The 17603-nt window shown below is 45.8% G+C and overlaps 1 protein-coding gene and 1 long non-coding RNA gene across 2 annotated transcripts in view; both read left to right on the top strand.

Moving 5' to 3' along the window:
- Positions 1–2392: 2392 nt before the first annotated feature.
- On the top strand, positions 2393–6634 carry LOC144107351 (uncharacterized). Its single transcript, XR_013309260.1, has 3 exons — positions 2393–2477; positions 2714–2812; positions 6518–6634. It is a non-coding gene; the product is annotated as an uncharacterized LOC144107351 (long non-coding RNA).
- Positions 6635–7921: 1287 nt separating this feature from the next.
- The window catches only part of LOC144108638 (putative chitinase 2), a 129784-nt gene continuing 120102 nt past the window's right edge, over positions 7922–17603 (top strand). The window contains exons 1-2 of the mRNA XM_077641824.1: positions 7922–8057; positions 15283–15470. Of these exons, the coding sequence (XP_077497950.1) occupies positions 7944–8057; positions 15283–15470 (302 nt within the window). The 5' untranslated portion in view covers positions 7922–7943. The remainder of the gene's footprint in view (positions 8058–15282; positions 15471–17603) is intronic.

The raw sequence follows: 17603 nt of genomic DNA, 5'->3' as shown, positions 1-17603 counted from the left end.
ATAGTTAACCATGATATTATCTTAAATAAATTACGTCTTTTAGGTTTCCGTGGTCGATTTCATGATGTGCTAACAATCTTTCTGACCGATCACAAATAGTGTCCTTAAACAAAGAATATTTCAGTAACACAGTGCCCATACACACTGGTGTTCCTCAAGGTTCGGTGTAGTCTCTTCTGCTTAACATATTCTTCAAAGATTTTGCTCGTACTGTATCCAATTGCAGGGTTTTCGCTACGCTGATGACACTGTTCACCTTTCTAGTCACTTATGCTTTAACACAGCAATCAAAATGTTACAAAATGACGTCCATAAAGCGATGGAATAGCTTACAATGAATTCGCTGAAAGTCAAGTCCTCAGAGACTAAACTGATCTTCTTTAGAAATCCTTTCAAGACCACGGTGATTGACTATCCAGTTTTTCTTCATAGCAGTCACTGTTCACCACGTTGTTGCTCTCTATTACAGTATGTCACGTCAATTTAATACAAGAGTGTGTTCTTTCAATCCAGCATGTATTGGGAGCCTCATTTGGGACATCTTCGTAATCGACTTAGGAGTTTTGCTTGGGTGCCTTATCACTGCAGAGGCGTAGTTCCCTTCCCAGTGAAAAAAATGGTTGCGCTTGCTCTTGCTTACGCTATACTTCATTAAGGCATTACAGTAATTGCTTTTTTTTCCGCGTCTTTAACCTAACCATGTCGATTCGGTTTTGAAAAGTATTCTTACGAGTGTAGCGTACTATTCGTCATTGGTCTCATCGCATAAAAATTTTAAAGAGCTTGGTTTTCCTACTTTTTATGAACTTTTCACCGTATAATTGTACTACGACATTTTTCGCAATCTTAATTTAAAGCTCAGCATATTTCACAGCTTATGCTGCGTTACACCTCCCGTTTTTCTGTTCCACGTTCAAGCACCAGATAGGGCTAGGTAAGACGTTGGATGAAATGCCGAAAGTATTCAATGACTTGCCGGTGAAATTCTTTCTGCTACATCTATAGCAATGTTAAAAAACCTACTTGGTTTGAGTTGAACCATCACGCCGGGTTTTCATTGACAGGTGTGTCTCAGAGAGACATTTTCCGCAGAATTTGTGAGTGTGAACACTCTCAAAGTTCGCCTACACGCAAAAACATAAATACCCACGGAAGCAGCAGATTGAACAGCCGTCGCTGTAGTTCAGATGGTAGAGCACCAGACGCGGCATTCAGAGGTCGTGGGTTCGGATCCCACCAGTGGCATGGTTGTTACTTCTACTGCTTTATAAGTTATTTTCTTTAAACGAATTGATTGGCTCTAGTAATTAAAGGGAAAAAACATTTCCCCGTGAATCTTGGTTTCGGTGACTTGGCTTCCTTCATATGTTTGTCAAACGAGCCCCTCATTCCATTTGCCTAGTCTGCTATATATATATATATATATATATATATATATATATATATATATATATATATATATATATATATAGAAAGATAAACGTATTTTTGTTTTTTTTGTTTATTTGTTTACTTTTTCTGGCCAGGTCACGCGAGTGCAAGCATCTCCAATTTATATATGTTGGACAATTCCGCCACCATCTGTTTCTGTACACCTTACTCGCTTAAATGCTCCCGCCATTGTCATTTAGCCGCCACACGACACTGGCATGAGCTCGGATGTTTTACTGCTGTGTGTCTGGGTGTTTTCATGCACAGTGCACGTGTGTTTAGTTGAGCTCACGGCGCCGCTGATTCGGCCTTGGCTCTGGCTGCCGAAGTGGTTCCAGATGACGGAAGCTCCGGCCCTGTCTGCATTTTATTCTGTTTATTTGTTTACTCTTTATGGTCGGGGCACGCGAGTGCACGCGTCTTTAACTTTTGTGTGTAGGGCGATCCCGCCACCGTCTGCTCCTGTCCACCTTACACGCCGCTGCTCTGTTGCCTTGATGGGTAGCCATTATCCCCTCCCGCTCCGTGTTTTCCTTTTTTTTTGTTTCCCTCGTCCGGGGTCGGCTCCCCGCGGCTTCGGGGTGGGCGGCGGGGTACAACACGTTTTTTCTTTTTTATTTGTTCCCCCTTTTTTCTCTTTCTATCTGTATCTTTTCTAGTATTCTTTGCCTCCGTTTGTTTCTTTTGTTCATGTGTCGTACATGTGTGCCAGTGCCAACTCCTTAAGAAGAGGAAGAAGTCCCCTGTAACCTCAGTCTTGAGAAAGGACAGGCTCTGTCCGAAACGTCGACTCAAAATAAATCAATGGCTAAATGAAGCGTTTTCAACTTTGAATATATATATATATATAAGCTTAGGTTTACCCCGAATTTTTTACAGAAGGGTGGAAAGGAAGTAGAAGAGCGGTCAGGTACCACTTATTTCATCTTAACCAGTGGCGACGAAGAAGAAGAGTTTGTATCCGATGGTCACTACCAGCCAGCTCCTTGCTTCCGGGAGAACGACTCGTTTGAAGGTGCCCGTCGCATGCTTTGGCCTATTGTTCAGTACGTTTCCTTCTCTAATCTTGCCAACTGTGTCATTGCAACCAGAAGATTCTTCCGTTAGCACCATTCACAATTGTTTTTAGGTTGCGGCGTGATTCTACAATCAGGATTAATTAAAATGCATTCCAACTATATTTGAATTTAAAATAAGCGTGCTTTCCAAATTTTTCTTTGCACCTCTCATATGATGGCGTCAGCTAGATGCATGTAAAAATGCATTCTATTTCTTCTTTCAGAACTGGACACCAAACTGTGGCCAATTACCAATTGGGATATTTTGCGACTTCAACAGGGGACAACACCAGCGACTAACTTCAGGGATCCTGATCATGAATGTAAGGAAAGTCAGCATACCATCAGGCAACTTCCATACTTAGCCATTCCATTCTAAACGCTCCCGGTGAGCTTCACGGAGACTGCTAGGCCAAGTGTGCTTTCTTGAAGCCCTGTCCAGTATCCAAAAGGGAACTAGCAGTTGATGCCAAACGATTGTTTCAGTTTACAGGCCGACAGGCATCGGGCAATGCGGCACCTAGCTCATTTCGATGTTCTCGGTGGTTGTAGCACAGTTGGCTAGTTCTGAAATACAGGTGGGCCGCTGTCTCAATTGCAGCAAATTTTTCGAAATGCGCATCTATTACGCCAACCGTGAGGCCGCCGGTGCACACGTAACACGTCTTTCGGTTACTCACCTTATGGGTTGTAAGTACGAGCCGAGGCTTGAAGGCAGAAGGCTAAGGCACAGGCACACAGAAACATGAACTAGGAATTATTGAGCCCCGCCGCGGTGGCTCAGTGGTTAAGGCGCTTGACTACTGATCCGGAGTTCCCGGGTTCGAACCCGACCGCGGCGGCTGCGTTTTTATGGAGGAAAAACGCTAAGGCGCCCGTGTGCTGTGCGATGTCAGTGCACGTTAAAGATCCCCAGGTGGTCGAAATTATTCCGGAGCCCTCCACTACGGCACCTATTCTTCCTTTCTTCTTTCACTCCCTCCTTTATCCCTACCCTTACGGCGCGGTTCAGGTGTCCAAAGATATATGAGACAGATACTGCGCCATTTCCTTTCCCCAAAAAACCAATTATTAATATTATTATTAATTATTGAGGTTTTGCAGGCCTCCGCTGTCCGGACCCATTGTTGGAGCTCCGCGGCAATAATACTTGGCGCCGCTTTCGCTTAACTGATAAGACGCAACTTTTGCCTTAATGATGTTCGGTTTCCGTAAATTTTACTTGTTTTTGTTGGTTTCTGCCTAGTTGTTTAGACTCATTTGTAGCTGTGCCTTTGGCACTCCTTCGCATTATATCTGGGCCCGATATAGGTTAAATTTTTTTTATTCTCTTACTTTAGTCACGATAACTTTATTTTGGATTCTCTTTTTTTTTTTTACTCTGCTCTCGCTGTGCTTTCTTTTAGCTTTGAAGTTGTTAACTTTAACCAGTTGTTACTATTAAGGCCACTTCTGGTTCCTTTCCAACTAAGGCTAGGTACCGGTCACAGCACTCCCTGGCATAACATGGCTCCCGGACAGGAGTTTCGGGGTATCTTCTGAAGAGGGCATGGTGAGCCAGCGTGAATAAGGTATTGTAGTAAGCACACGACTGGTCGGAAGAGGGGGTGGGGGAGGCGACGGAGAGACGGCAGGTTAAAGCGTGTGTGAATGTGTTATGGTCAAAGCAGGCAGGCGCGTGACCAAACGAGAGCTGTGGTGAGGGAAGCTAGCTTCGTGGGATTGCTGCACCTTGGAATAAACGTGCCCTAAAAACTTCAAGGTTTTTTTTTTTGCTGAGTGTGTGCGAAAAGGGTCATTTTTGCTCCTCTTAGTGCACCACAATATGCACCTGCCAACTTTAAATCTTTAGGTTTTTATTTATTTATTTTTTCTCCTGGTCATAAGGGTACGATCCGGGATATAAATGCTTCCTCTCTTCTCAGAATACATGTTGGTAGTTGCAGCGCACATTTTTCTCGTTGTCATTGTGCATGTGGCAACTCGCGCTGGCTTTCACTACTATGTATGGCGAAATAATCTAATCAAAACTTTATTGCCCTATGTTCTTTAACTAACAAATGGCGGTCCAGTGTAGACTTACTTATGCGGTTTTCGAGCTGAAATAATGCTTCGAGGTTCAATCCGGTAATATCTTTGACGAGTGCAATTTCGATATTGCTCCAAGAGGCGGCCGGTTTCAAACATAATTCCTATACGGCTAATCAGCTCACTCGACAGCGGGCTCCGCTATCATAGCACGTCGCTCGAACACATGTCCACCCTTCTTGGAAAAAATTTTGAATATTAGAAAATCGTAAGCTACTGTTATGAAAATATTGAAGGCAGCATTCCAATATTTCGCTGCGCGACAAAATCTTTCTTTTAAAGTTTGTCTATCGCTCGCATGGAGCAAATAAGACTGCCATAGAATTCCAAAGGAGAACGCTGTTGACAACTCCAATAACGTTAATAGCAAAAAAAAAATGCAAGCTTGATGACGGGAGATCTGCGGTTAAATTAAATGTTATAGTGAAATTGTGCAATACATTAAAAATATTGCGTTGATAAACCCGCATTCTAGAAGACTTTTGTTCAGAATTGTTGGGTATTACCCCCTATCTCTTTCCTCCTTTATGGGGGATGGCGGTCATCATCAGCAGCAGCTTGACTAGGCCCACTGCAGGTCAAAGATCTCTCCGATTAACCCTGTCCTGTGCCAGCTGCGGCCATGTTATTCCTTCAATATGCTATGCTTGACTTCTGGAATCCACTCCGCTACCCTTAACGGTCATGGGTTATCTTGTCTTCGCATTACATTCCCTGCCCAAGCCAAATTCTTCTTGGTTTCGAAGCGGATGACATTAACGCGCGTTTGTTCCTTGACCCATTCAGTCCCCTTCCTAACTCCTGACGTTACACCTATCGCTTTCGTTTGCAAGAGGCCGGTACTATGCCTTTAAATATATAAGATGAATGGTTTCGCGTCCGACATAGCAAAATTCATCTGTGTAACGTGTAAGCTCAGTGGAGCCTTGCGCTAATGGCATACGTTGATATATGAGGCACAGACATAAATTTTGTGAAAATGACTTGACTAGAGGTCTAGCTAGCGCTGCTCAAAGAATTTGTTAGGCAGCCTTCACTGGCAGCTGCGACAGTAAAACGGCGCCTACATTGTCACGAAGACGACGACGCTGGCAGTGGCGCGAGACGGAGCGCTCGCGCTAGGCCAGCCGCCATTAAACCATATCTCATTGACATCAGCCATCTCGTCTCATTCTTTGGCTGGCCTTCACGTAACAATATTCCTGTATAAAAGCTCAAATTTCAAAGGCTTTTCAGAATAGGAATACTTTCTATTAATACGCGGGGAGAAAAATTGACATTGCGGCACAAAATTACGCTCATGGAAACCTCACCTATGAGTCAAGCTAGCTGCATATTTGGAGTAATTGGTCATTAAACTCTTAATGACTACCTTCAGTAAGCAGTTGTGCCTTTAACTCCCCCGTAAACGTATTTTTGTCCTCAGAATTTTGTGTACCAGATCAATTGCGTAGGATTCAACCAACCAACTTAACTAAGTTGAATAACCGAATGCAATTGAATTGAGCTCAAATGAAATAATTAGATGAACGCTCCTATTGTTACGTATGGATGACACGTCGAAGCTATTGAAAGTTTTGTCCGGCACAGACGGCACACCGCAACGTATTTTCTTTTTTGCAAAACTAAGGCCAAACACGTGACAGCGTTCAACCGGTCGAAAGACACCTGAAGTCAGGTCTGGTCGGTTTTCGCTTGATAGCAGCTGCAGTGAACAAGTAACGTGGTGTTTAATGTAGGTTCCAGCGAGCTGGTTTGTTCATTGGTGCAAAAATTAAGACTGCGTGAAGAGACATGGACAGGAAGCAAAGAAACGACCACGACAACACGGGCGCATGCATGACTTGGTAGTACCGGTCTTCAGCAGTCGTTACAACGCAGTCTTTCACCGCCCCCTTGCCTGCATCTTTGGCTTAAAAGCGCACTCCTTTTGGTCGCAGGCACAAGAGCAGGCAGCCGTCCCCATCAACGCAGCCTCGCCCCCGGGTCGCACTGCCCGCTCGCAGCGAGCGACCAAGGGCGTGTCCGGTGCAGCTGGCTCGACCTTCGTAACGGTGACGCAGGTGAGGAGCAATCCTCCCGTCCTCGCGCGGAAATCAATTTGAGTCGTGTTCTCGCGTTGTTTTTAATGTTAATCTTTCTTTACGTTGATTAGTTGTTCGGGCCAGCTGTTACAAACCAACTGAGGTATTCGAGGCACGGTGTAGTGTCTACGCTCATTTCGCTGTCGCGGTGTTTGGTAGCGACACGCTTTCGCCGACACAGGCAGTCGCTAACATACTCAAAGTGAGTTACGTTTGACAGCTTCGTTACGTACGTGCCTTCTGGAACCGAACAATCAGCACAATTTGTCACCAACAACTACGATTGCTTTTGTAATGTCTTTCAAACGAAAGGCATGCCTGGGTTGGAATAACTAGAAATTCAAAAACAAAATCTCAGAGAGATTTCTTCTGGGCGACGTTGCTAACCAAGCTGGCATTGGAAAGCAGCGTATTTTTTAGTAAATTTCGGGACAGTCTGGCAAGTCCGATAAAGTACACAAATACTGCTTCAAAACAAGAACTTCCGGAAATCAACCAGGTGATGACAGCCTAGAATAGTCTACATGATGAGCTGATAGTTATCTTTGATAGCAAAGCATTTTATTTCTCATTGTCGCTTTGGTACCACGAGCGTGCATCGTCTTTAGTGCGCAGTCTTCATTGCTGGGCAAAATTTTCATGTCTGTAGACTATTATATCTTGCTTCACCTACGTGACGTGAACAAGCGAAATATCCTGAATGCGGAAACTCTACTGAACATGAAAGAGAAAATACAAAATAAAATAGCAACTTCGCTACCTTTTTCGGCACCTCCACCAAGTCCCCGCCCCTTTGAATGTAGGACAGTGAAACGTGATATATTTTAAAGCTTTGTTACTTCCTTCTGTAGCTTGTTCGGCGAGTGTTCCATATGGCGTTGAACCGAGGAGCGAGAGAGAAGAGCGAGGGCGGGGCCGCCGCATCACGTGACCGCAAACACGTCACTAATCTTCAGCTGCACCATTCTGGTGTCGTCGCCCCACTTGTCTTGCAGCCTTGAAATTGCTACAGACTGTTCGGTTAGTACAAAAGGAGCGTTGCTGCCGTGAAAAGGGCAGCAGTCATCAGTGGTTGTACTTGACTAATAGACCTGAAAGTCAATCAGGCCAGACCGAGCTTACTAGAGTGTAGATAAGCATAACCTTGAGCTTTCACTTCTCCTACTTAGGTCTAGCCGTGTTAAAACTGCGCTTAATATTTTCTCCCCCTGTGCCGCCGGTGCCCGTCTGCGTCCCCTCGCAGAACGACCGGCCTGAAGCCACCAGCCGCCGCTTCTTCGTCATGTGGGTGCTGAGCTCGGTCACGTTCGTGTCGGTCACCATCCCGCTGGCGCTGCTCCTCATCCCGCTCTCGCCCACCATGCTCGGAAAACGGTTGACACGCCAGCCCTCACAGGTGCGTGTGCTGGGTAGCCATTGTGAGAACGGTGTTTCTATGTCACAAAGTGCTGCTTTAGACCAATGGTTGGGGGAAGTGGCGTGGGATGCACGTGTGATAAGCAATAAAACAATAATTTGGGGACACTTAAACTCCGCCTTTAAGGGTTTGGCGCGATAGCGATAATGGCTCGCTTAAACTGTTTCTCTTCCCACCTTGATTTTTATTTGTTCTCGTTCACAAATTTAACCCAATGGTTACACAACTATATCCACATTTTGGCCTTTCAACTCTTGAAAATTGCTTTTGAGGAAAGGAAATGAAGCAGTAACTGATTCACGTATCTCGGTGGGCACCCGAACCGCGCCGTAAGCGAAGGCATAAAGGAGGGAGTGCAAAAAGAAAGGAAGAAAGAGGGGCCGGAGTGGAAGGTTCCGGAATAATTTCGACCACCTGGGGATCATTAAGGTGCACTGACATCGCACAGCACACAGGCGCCTTTTGCGTTAGCCTCCATCTAAACGCGGCCGCCGCAGTCGGGTTCGAAACCGGGAACTCCGGCTCAGTACCCGAGCGCCCTAACCACTGAGCTACCGTGGTGGTTTCCACGCTGCATTTACGCGCAAATTATTACGCTAATAACTATCTCGCTAGTTATCCCGCCTCTAGTCACTCTACAAATTACCACATTACTAAGCTTCAAATGAAGCCAACTCCACACTAACATCACTCCCCTTGTACCTGAGCCTAATCATCGACCATGCGTGGTGTAGGGCTACCCATGGGTCGTGGGTTCAAACCTGGGAAGGTTTATTTATTTATTTGTTGCAAAATACTTCAGGACAGCATTGGCCCAAGCGGGAGGGGCATGAAAAAACACAAATCACACCACGTGAAAACATTGCATTTGACAGACAGCAAAAACGAAACCAAAAAGATTAACATAGCAAAGAGAAAAAGGTTTTTAGCGCCTGTTCCACGTTATAAGAGTTAAAAATCGATTCAGGGAGTGCATTCCAATCTTCTATTGTTTGAGGGGAAAAACTGTGCTTAAATGCGTATGTTTTGGCAAAAAGAGGCTGTAAGGAGTGCTCCCTACTATGGCGGGTCCTTCGAGCACTGGAGAGCCTGAGGAATGAAGGGGGAGAAATGCTAAACTTACCAGCTATAATTTTATGAAGGAAAGAATTACGGTTAACTTTTCTGCGTGTACGGAGCAACGGAATGTTATTGTTTTCCATGAGCTGTTTTGGAGAGTCTGCGTAAAATCAATTATTTGAAGACTTTAGTCGTTTGAGACATGTGTCATGCTTTATTTCACATTACAAGTCTTTTTCATTTAGTTTCACTCCAAACATTAACTCATCAAGGCATGCATGACCTGGGGCCGTATTCCGAGTTTGTGTCATAATAAAAAGCGTCATAACCTGCCACAGAGCCCCGACCTGATTGGTCAAAAAATCGAAAGCGGATGTCGGTTCGGTTGCGACTGTGAGCGGCAGCAGGATGTCACTGCGTTGCGGTTGCCGCAGGGAAACGTACAGCGCTGCTTTTGCTCTTTGCCAAGAAAAAGAACGCGACCATTGCGACAGAACAAACATTCAGCCACAAGTTTGGTTGCCCATCGGATTCCAATCTAAAGGAGTAATATCAAAGCTGCTTTATTTACCCAGTTGACTTCAGCAAATACAAACAATACAGTTCAGGTAGTCTTTTCTGCACCGTAAAGGCTGGAGGCGTATACTTAAAAGAAGAAATTAATGTACGCAACACGCATGGCTTTTCAGTGACATAAGGCGGCCTCTACCGCCATCGATCGCCGATGGTAAATAAAAGGCAGCAAGCTTGTTTGCACAACACGGCGTTTTACATTTAGCTTGAGGAAAAGGGAACGGAGAGGAAAATTTTTAGCATGCACTCACTGGCGGCACAATGCGCGCTTCGTGCCGGGCTCAACCAAGACCCCGTGACGACTTTCCGTCTGGAACATCGATGAATGTAAATTTGGTGCTGTGATCGGACAGTTGTCCAGACGGTAATTTACGTTTTTTCATTCATTTTATGCAGCTACTGCAAATAAATTAAAGGGATGAGCTTAAAAAATGTACTGTGTTTCTCTTGATATATGCGTTGGAAGTCTTCGCAGACGAAGTTTTCATAGGTTCGCCATGGTACGAAGCGCGCGCATGCCCATTGACGCCTTAAAACTAACTTGCAAGCTAACTCGCCAGCTCATTGATCCAGAGCCACACCGCCGCGGCTATCGAGAACCGCAAGGGAAACCAAAAAAACCACCTCTGGCATGTCGAACGCTTCGGTGTAGCAGCGCCTCGCTGGCGACTGACCATCCTTGCTCGTGAGTGGTTTCACGCTGGCAGACATTACACACTATCATAATGCAGGACGCTTCAACAGCTAGTAGAGAGCTCTAGAATATAGAAATGCACGTTGACGTGCAATCAACGCGAGTATTTTGCGGGTGATTCTGCTTTATGTTACATCAATCAACATACGCATACGAGATCACTCAGTGATAGTGGTGCCATCCAGTTTAAATTAAGAACAATTTCTGGAACAAACCGGTGCTCGTTAGGCCTAGGAGCTGCCAAATCGTCCAAACAAATAAAAACAGCCCAAATTTATCGTCCATCCAATTTGTTATAGACAAGACAAGACGAAGCGAAAGTCCCGTACCCAGTTTATAGTCAGTACACGGGTCGAAAAACGCAGTAACATCGACGAGTTCACTTCGAAGCGAGAGGCTCCACTTCAGAGCGCGCCGCCATGTTGGCTGCCGAGCATCTGCTGCGTGCGCTATGTGTTTGACGTCCACCGTGCGGTTTCTTCGACCCTTTTCGCTGCATTCGAACCACCACATCCGCTTCCGGCGTTTCGTCCAATCAGGTGTGCCCGCTGCGGCAGATTATGACGCTTTTCATTATGACGCAAACTCGGAATACGGACCCTGGGTTTTGAAGCGAAAAGCTTCACTACGCTAGTTACAGCAGTCGTCGCGTAGGCCAGTGAATGACCATCAACGACCTTCTGCTCAACCACGTTAGCCATGTATGACCATATGTGGTACAGTTATGGTATCGAACTCGTGACCACTGACCCTGTGCCATGACCTTCAGTTAACCTTTGTCATCTGACATTTAGCTGACCCCTGACCTTTGACATTGGGTGACCTATCGGTTGGCCTCTGACCTTAAGAACATTCGATGGGGGGATGTGAAGCCACGGACCACATCCGATGGGGGGTGTCATAAGACCATGTGATGCAACGTCATAGACACATGGTCATGTGGGTATATATAGAACGGCTGTCGCGAGCGTGTAGCAGAACTGCCATGGACGAGCCTCAGACGCTTAGCAAGCATGCTTGCTTTTCGCTGAATTCCAGGGTTAGCCAAGTAAAGCCACTGCCAATTTTTTTGCACAGCCGCCGCCGGGACGACAGCGGGTTTTCTCCTGAACAGGAGCATTAACGCCGTAGCGTTAATAGAGTTGACAGCCGATCTCGTGGTCAAGAATAGATGAAAGCATGAAGTGCGTTGCGGGAAAGCGTGTTGCGTGGTCCAGGGTATCTCGTGTATGCTGGTGACTGTACTCTAGTCGAGAAGCCATCAGCCGCACTTGTTAGCTGAAGGGTGCGCTGGGCTTCCTCTCCCCTTTTGATATGTAGCTTTAGAACGCATTATATAGAAAGATGGGGCCTTCTTCTCGATCGATTTGATTGACTGATTGAACAACTTTTATTACCATCAGAAAAGACGTTTCTCACCGCCCCTGGCACGCAGGCCTGGGAGACGGGGAGCGGCACGTCCGCGGTCAGAGGCTGGCTGGCTCATCAGCCACATGAATGGTGGTGCGCTCGAGGTCAGGGTCCGCGCTTCTAAGCAGGTGTCCAAGGCTTCTCTATACTATCAATATTTTGCCCGGCCCGGGAGAATTTGGGCACTCCCAAATTTTGTGGTCAAGGGTTCCTCTCGCCCCGCATTGTGTATATCTGTCATGCGGCCTCAGCTCTCGGTACGCGTAATACGCACACACAGGAGCCATAAATGCATTATTTTGTAGCCGCCTCCACGCGAAAGCTTCTCTATTATTTATTTTTGGTCTGGTATGGGTTCCAGTCTATATCCCAATTTGCAATGGCCAACAATTTTCTCCTACTTTTGCAGAAGCCCCACTTTCTCTACGGCTACCCGGTAGTAGGCAACTCGGGCTAGCTCGTGAGCCGCCTCGTTACCGGGGACGGCGGAATGTGCGGCTGCCCAAATTAACTGAATTTTCCCATCGATCGGCTGTTCGGTGAGGACCTTGGCCGCTTTCGCGGCGATCCAGCGTGTTACAAAATTTTTGGTGCGAGTCTTTCTATCGCGTACTAGGAATATTTCTTTTGTTCCTACGCAAGCCAACGCTATACCAACTTTCTCTGCAGGCTCTATATTGAGCCCTCGGGTGACTGCCGCGCAGCACGTGCTGGCGAAACTTCCTCTTCAGCACATCCTGGCTTGGTTTAATTTCAAGAAAAATAAATGCGCAGTGTTTAGCTGCTTCCATTCTCGGTAGGTACCTAAACCACGGCGTGAAGGAAAGGATGAAGGTGGCACTATCTTTGCGAGCTTTCTAGATTGCCTTCCGAAAATTTTTAAGCTTCACTGAATAGATTTTGCTGCTTTGGCTGCGCACGGCCGATATTTGCGTGGCAGCCGTGGCGCCTGTAGTCGTTCTTTGGTCGCCGCTATGCTATTTCCAGGCCTGCTACGTAGATTTCCTTACGGCCCGTAGTTCGGAGAAAGCTGAGAAGTCCTCGCTATTCGCCCATGGCGGAACCATGGGCGTCCTTGAGTAGCCAGGCGTATTATCTCTTACTTATTCCGAAATTTGATACGCAGTAAAATACATTCTGCACCTAGAAGACACCTAGCTACAGCGCGGTGCAAACAGCGCTTCGTACATCTATCTTGACATAAGTGGCCTAGCTTCGGCAGAAGTGAAACGCATGACGCACTTGCAATGTGCGATGACAGTGGACTCCGAAATTACTCCCAAGCCTTCCATTCCTGCGCCTTTCTCTACCTTTTCCTTCTTCCACTCCATCATTTACCATAGGGCGCGTTTGAGGTGTCCACCGATAAAACGGGCACTCAAGTACTGCCTGTTTCGTTTCCTCAAAAGCTATTCTTGTCCTCGCCATTGTATTGCTAGTCTCGTCGACACGCAATGACGCCATCTGATGTGACATAACACTCGACGACACATAACCATTGCTGCGAAAGTGTTGGCCCTCGTCGAAAGTGGGCCGTTTATTTTATCCGCCGGGCTGTCAGGCGCATCCCAGTTTGTTCTCACCAGTTTCAACGACTGTGGCCTTCAGCGCAAATATCGTATCTTTCTGCGCAAAGAGATGATCCAAGTTTCACGTTACCACTTTTCGCAATTCAAATCTCCTAAGCACACTGCACCTGATGTTACGGCTATTGTCGAATGCGCTAGCTCTGCAATAGAGAAGTGACTGTTAGGTTCAAGTGGAGCAATTTAAAAAATATGTGGTCTGTTTTATTGAATGTAACGTCCCATGAGCGACTCAGGCTATATGGGATGCCGTTATAGAGGGCTCCAGATAACTTCGACCACCTCGGGGTTCTTTTTACGTGCAGTGACATGTGTGATATATTCCCCGTCTTCAATCGCCCTCTGCGTCGCGCGGTCGGTTACGCCGAGGCACGCCGCTCAACATGGGAACGGGCGCCTCAGTGCTGTGCTCTAAAACGTTTAACGAGAGGATTTTTTCTTGCGTTTGCGTGGAGCACCTAGTCCAGGAAAATTTTAAATTGATTTTTCAATAAAGGAAATGGCGCAGTAATTTTGCTCGCATCTCGGTGGGCATACGAACAGCGCCGCAAGGGAAGTCAGAGAGGTGCCGTAGTGCAGATCTCCGGAATAATTTCGACCAACTGGGGAACTTTAACGTGCACTGACATCGTACAGCACACGGGCGCGTTTTGCGTTTCGCTTTCATCGAAACGCGGCCTCCGCGGCAGGGCTCGAACCCGGGTACTCCGGCTCCGTAGGCCAGCGCCCTGACCTCTGCGCCACAGCGGCGGAAACCTTGTCCAGGTTCCTAACAGAGACTACAGCAGCTCTCGACCGGTTCACCAGGTGCGCTAGTCTTCTGGATTTGAGCTGAACCAAGACTGCTTCCACAGCTCCTGTGCGGGTTTTTGTATATTGGGGAATGCCGTGTTAAGCTGGCAGCCTCATGAGATTCGATATAGCTTTGTGCAACTAAAGCATCACAAGCAAGCTGCTAGCAGATGTTCATTATGTGCCGTTAACTAAAATATTAGTTGAATATTTCTATAAATGAGCATAGACACCAATTTCTGTTTGCACATTTTCTTGTTTGTGATGATTGGTAAGACACTACTTTGCATTCAGCTCCACGTGACATTCCGTTACGGCAGCTAAATAATTTCTAATGCAGTTTCATCTCTTACCGGTTTTGGCATCAGTTTCAACATGCCAGTGATGGCTACCACGTCAAAGGTCAGTAAGATCACATGAGGCATGAATAAGACGGCAGTATCAACTGATAGTTCTTCACTCATGATTCCAGCTTTGGGGGCAGGCGGGCTTTTGCGTTTTAGTGAATTAAAAATACTTATAAGTGATTTTATTTCCACTATTTTTCATGCCTCACATGGCCTATACTAACCTTTGACGTCATAACTATCGACCAGCTTGTTGAAACGGGAACCGAAATAGGTGAGAGATGAAAGTCGATTAGAAATTATTTTGTGGTCGTGGGCCAATGCCACGTGGGGAATTCTTACTCGTTATTACAAAGAACAAATCTCAACCAAAAACTTGGTGCCTACGTTCCTTTAAAAGTATTGTCCCCACCGTTACCCTTCTGCCTTAACTCTCCCGCGTAGTTATTTCTTTAGCTGGAAGACTGAAAACATCTTCACGTCATAATTTGCCCAAACTCGTTCGACAAAGCACGAGTAGAAAAATAATAAGAGCAGATTTTTTAAATATAATCTTGGGAACTCCGAACGCTAGATCAACAACGCCGAAAGCGATGAGTAACTATCAGCCGTTGCTAAGCGATACAGACTGAAGCTTTAGTATTGTTGGCTTTGAGTTGCAAGCGTATATATGGTTGCGGCTAGGAATAAAATTTCCAGGAGATTATTTTGAAAAACCAGCTCAAAGCCCTCACGACGCGCAGACGCTGGCCCCGGACGAGGGGGACCAGGACCCAGTGCGGGAAAGCGGCCTCACGTACCAGCAGTTCTGCTCCCAACAACTGCGCCCCGTGAACCACACGTTGCCTGCCGCCAGCGCTGCGGCCAACGCCTTCCGCGGAGACACGAGCCACTACCAATACCGCGAAATTTTCTGCGTCTTTGACACCAAGTAAGGGTCCCAATTAAATTAAAGGGCACCTTATAGAGTAATATTTCTGAACGCATCAAATTAAAACAAAACACACACGCATGTAAAAAATGCGCCAAAATATTTCGTAGTTTTAAATAAAAGCAATCAGTTTTGTGGTGGTTTTCTGTACTATTGTAGCTTTTTTGTTTATTTCTTTTCTATAGCCTGCTGTTTTGTAGTGCAATTATTTGTAGTAACTAAACAAAATTTTGTTGTCACTACAAGTTTCTGGTGAAAAGCATCATTGAAAACCTGCCGTGCCGTAGACACAAATTTTTCACTTCTGTATTTCGACTGGAATGCGCTTATAGGTATCACACGCCGCGCGGCGGTCCAAGGCGTGCTCAATGTGTAAGAGGAGACACGGCGTATTGCTACTGCGGCTCACTGCCTCATAGATAAGACGCCGATAAATGGCTACACTAAAGATAAATAGATCAGCACGTATGAAGAAATAGTTCCCAGATTCATAGACTTACGTTTGCTACATGCGGATTAACGAAAAAAACATAACTTATTTCTGCACGGTCAGGCAAAGCAGGTGAATGAAAAGCATAGATGCATGAGAATGCGTGCATGCCCCATCCCATGAAAGCAATTACTGCTGAATGGATCGCGAGGTAATCCAGAAATGAATTATTTTCCGTTAACCCGCACCCCGCAAACTCTTGTCTAATGACTGTACATGCGCGGACAAAAGTACACGGAGCATGCTATTGGCTTATAAATTTTCTTCGGGTGTTGCCCACTTGAAATTGCAAATCATTGTTGCTTTCGTACTGGTAGGGGACGCCAGTGCGCTTTCTCATGCACGAACAATGTTTCGTTTCGTTTCGTTTTATTACCTTAAAACCCGCTTTCGGGGTATTACATACGGAGTGGGTTACATATCATGGGTGAGATTACAATTTTTTAATGTGAGGAGAAACACTCGTCGCAAATGTCGATGCGCAGGTGATGGCAGCAATGACGTGTGGGTGTTCCAGATGATAACTGTTCGGGGGGAAAATGAGCCAGAAAACGTAGCTGTTCAGTGAGCGGTCCCGCAACATAAAATGGATGCATAGTGCGGTGAGGTATGCGTGAAGGTGGTGCTAGGTGTGGGGGATGATTAAGCGAACTTTGAAATATCTTATGGAACAGGCGAAGGCTAGCTATATGACGACCAGTGCTAAGGATCAAAAGTTCCGGCTGAAGTTTTAATTCTGTTACGCTGTTACTGAAAGAGTAGTTAGAGTGAATAAATCTTACAGCGCGATTGTGCAAAGCTTCAAGGGCGTTAGCTAGACAAGTTTGAAGCGAATGCCAGATAGGAGATGCATACCGCAGATGCCTAGACAGAATGAGCAACTTATAGGTCAGTAGTTTCACGTGTGGTGTAATATGACGTAGGCGACGTTTAAGAAATCAAAGAGATCGGTTTCCTGACAATAGGACGGTAGTGATATAAGTGCGCCATGAAAGATCACTGCTTAAGGTTACGCTAAGGCATTTGTAAGATTGTACAAATTCAATAGCAGAATTGAGGGCAGCGTAGTTAAAAACGAAAGGCTGTTGGCGGTGGTGGAAGGAGACAATTTTGCATTTGTTAGCATTTAGCTCCATGGACCATTGGTCACACCAGCGATAAACGGCATTAAGATCATTTTGAAGAGCTGCTTTATAGGATATGTTTGTTACTGTGCGATAGATGATACAGTCGTCGGCAAATATGCGAATGTTACATGTTAGATGCGTTGGCAAATCGTTGATATAGATTAGAAACAACAGTGGGCCAAAGACAGAGCCTTGTTGGACGCCTGATGTCACTGCGAGGGAGGTAGAATTTTGGTTGTTAACAAAAACAAACTGGGAGCGGTTTGTTCGAAATTCCTTGATGCAAACAAGAATGTTAGGATGCAGATTTACCTCCTCTAGCTTTCCAAGCACATGTGAGTGAGGTGCGGTGTCAAAGGCTTGTGCAAAAAAATAAGAAAATGGCATCAGTTTGGATATTACGATCAGGATTAGCATGCAGATAATGAACAAAATGTGCAAGCTGAGTTTCGCAAGAATAGACCTTGCGGAAGCCATGCTGTGGGGGATGGAAAAATATTTTACCATCAAGATCGT

Source organism: Amblyomma americanum, chromosome 10 (assembly GCF_052857255.1).
Source record: "Amblyomma americanum isolate KBUSLIRL-KWMA chromosome 10, ASM5285725v1, whole genome shotgun sequence".
Lineage (NCBI taxonomy): Eukaryota > Metazoa > Arthropoda > Arachnida > Ixodida > Ixodidae > Amblyomma > Amblyomma americanum.
This window is presented reverse-complemented; position numbering and strand designations above follow the sequence as displayed.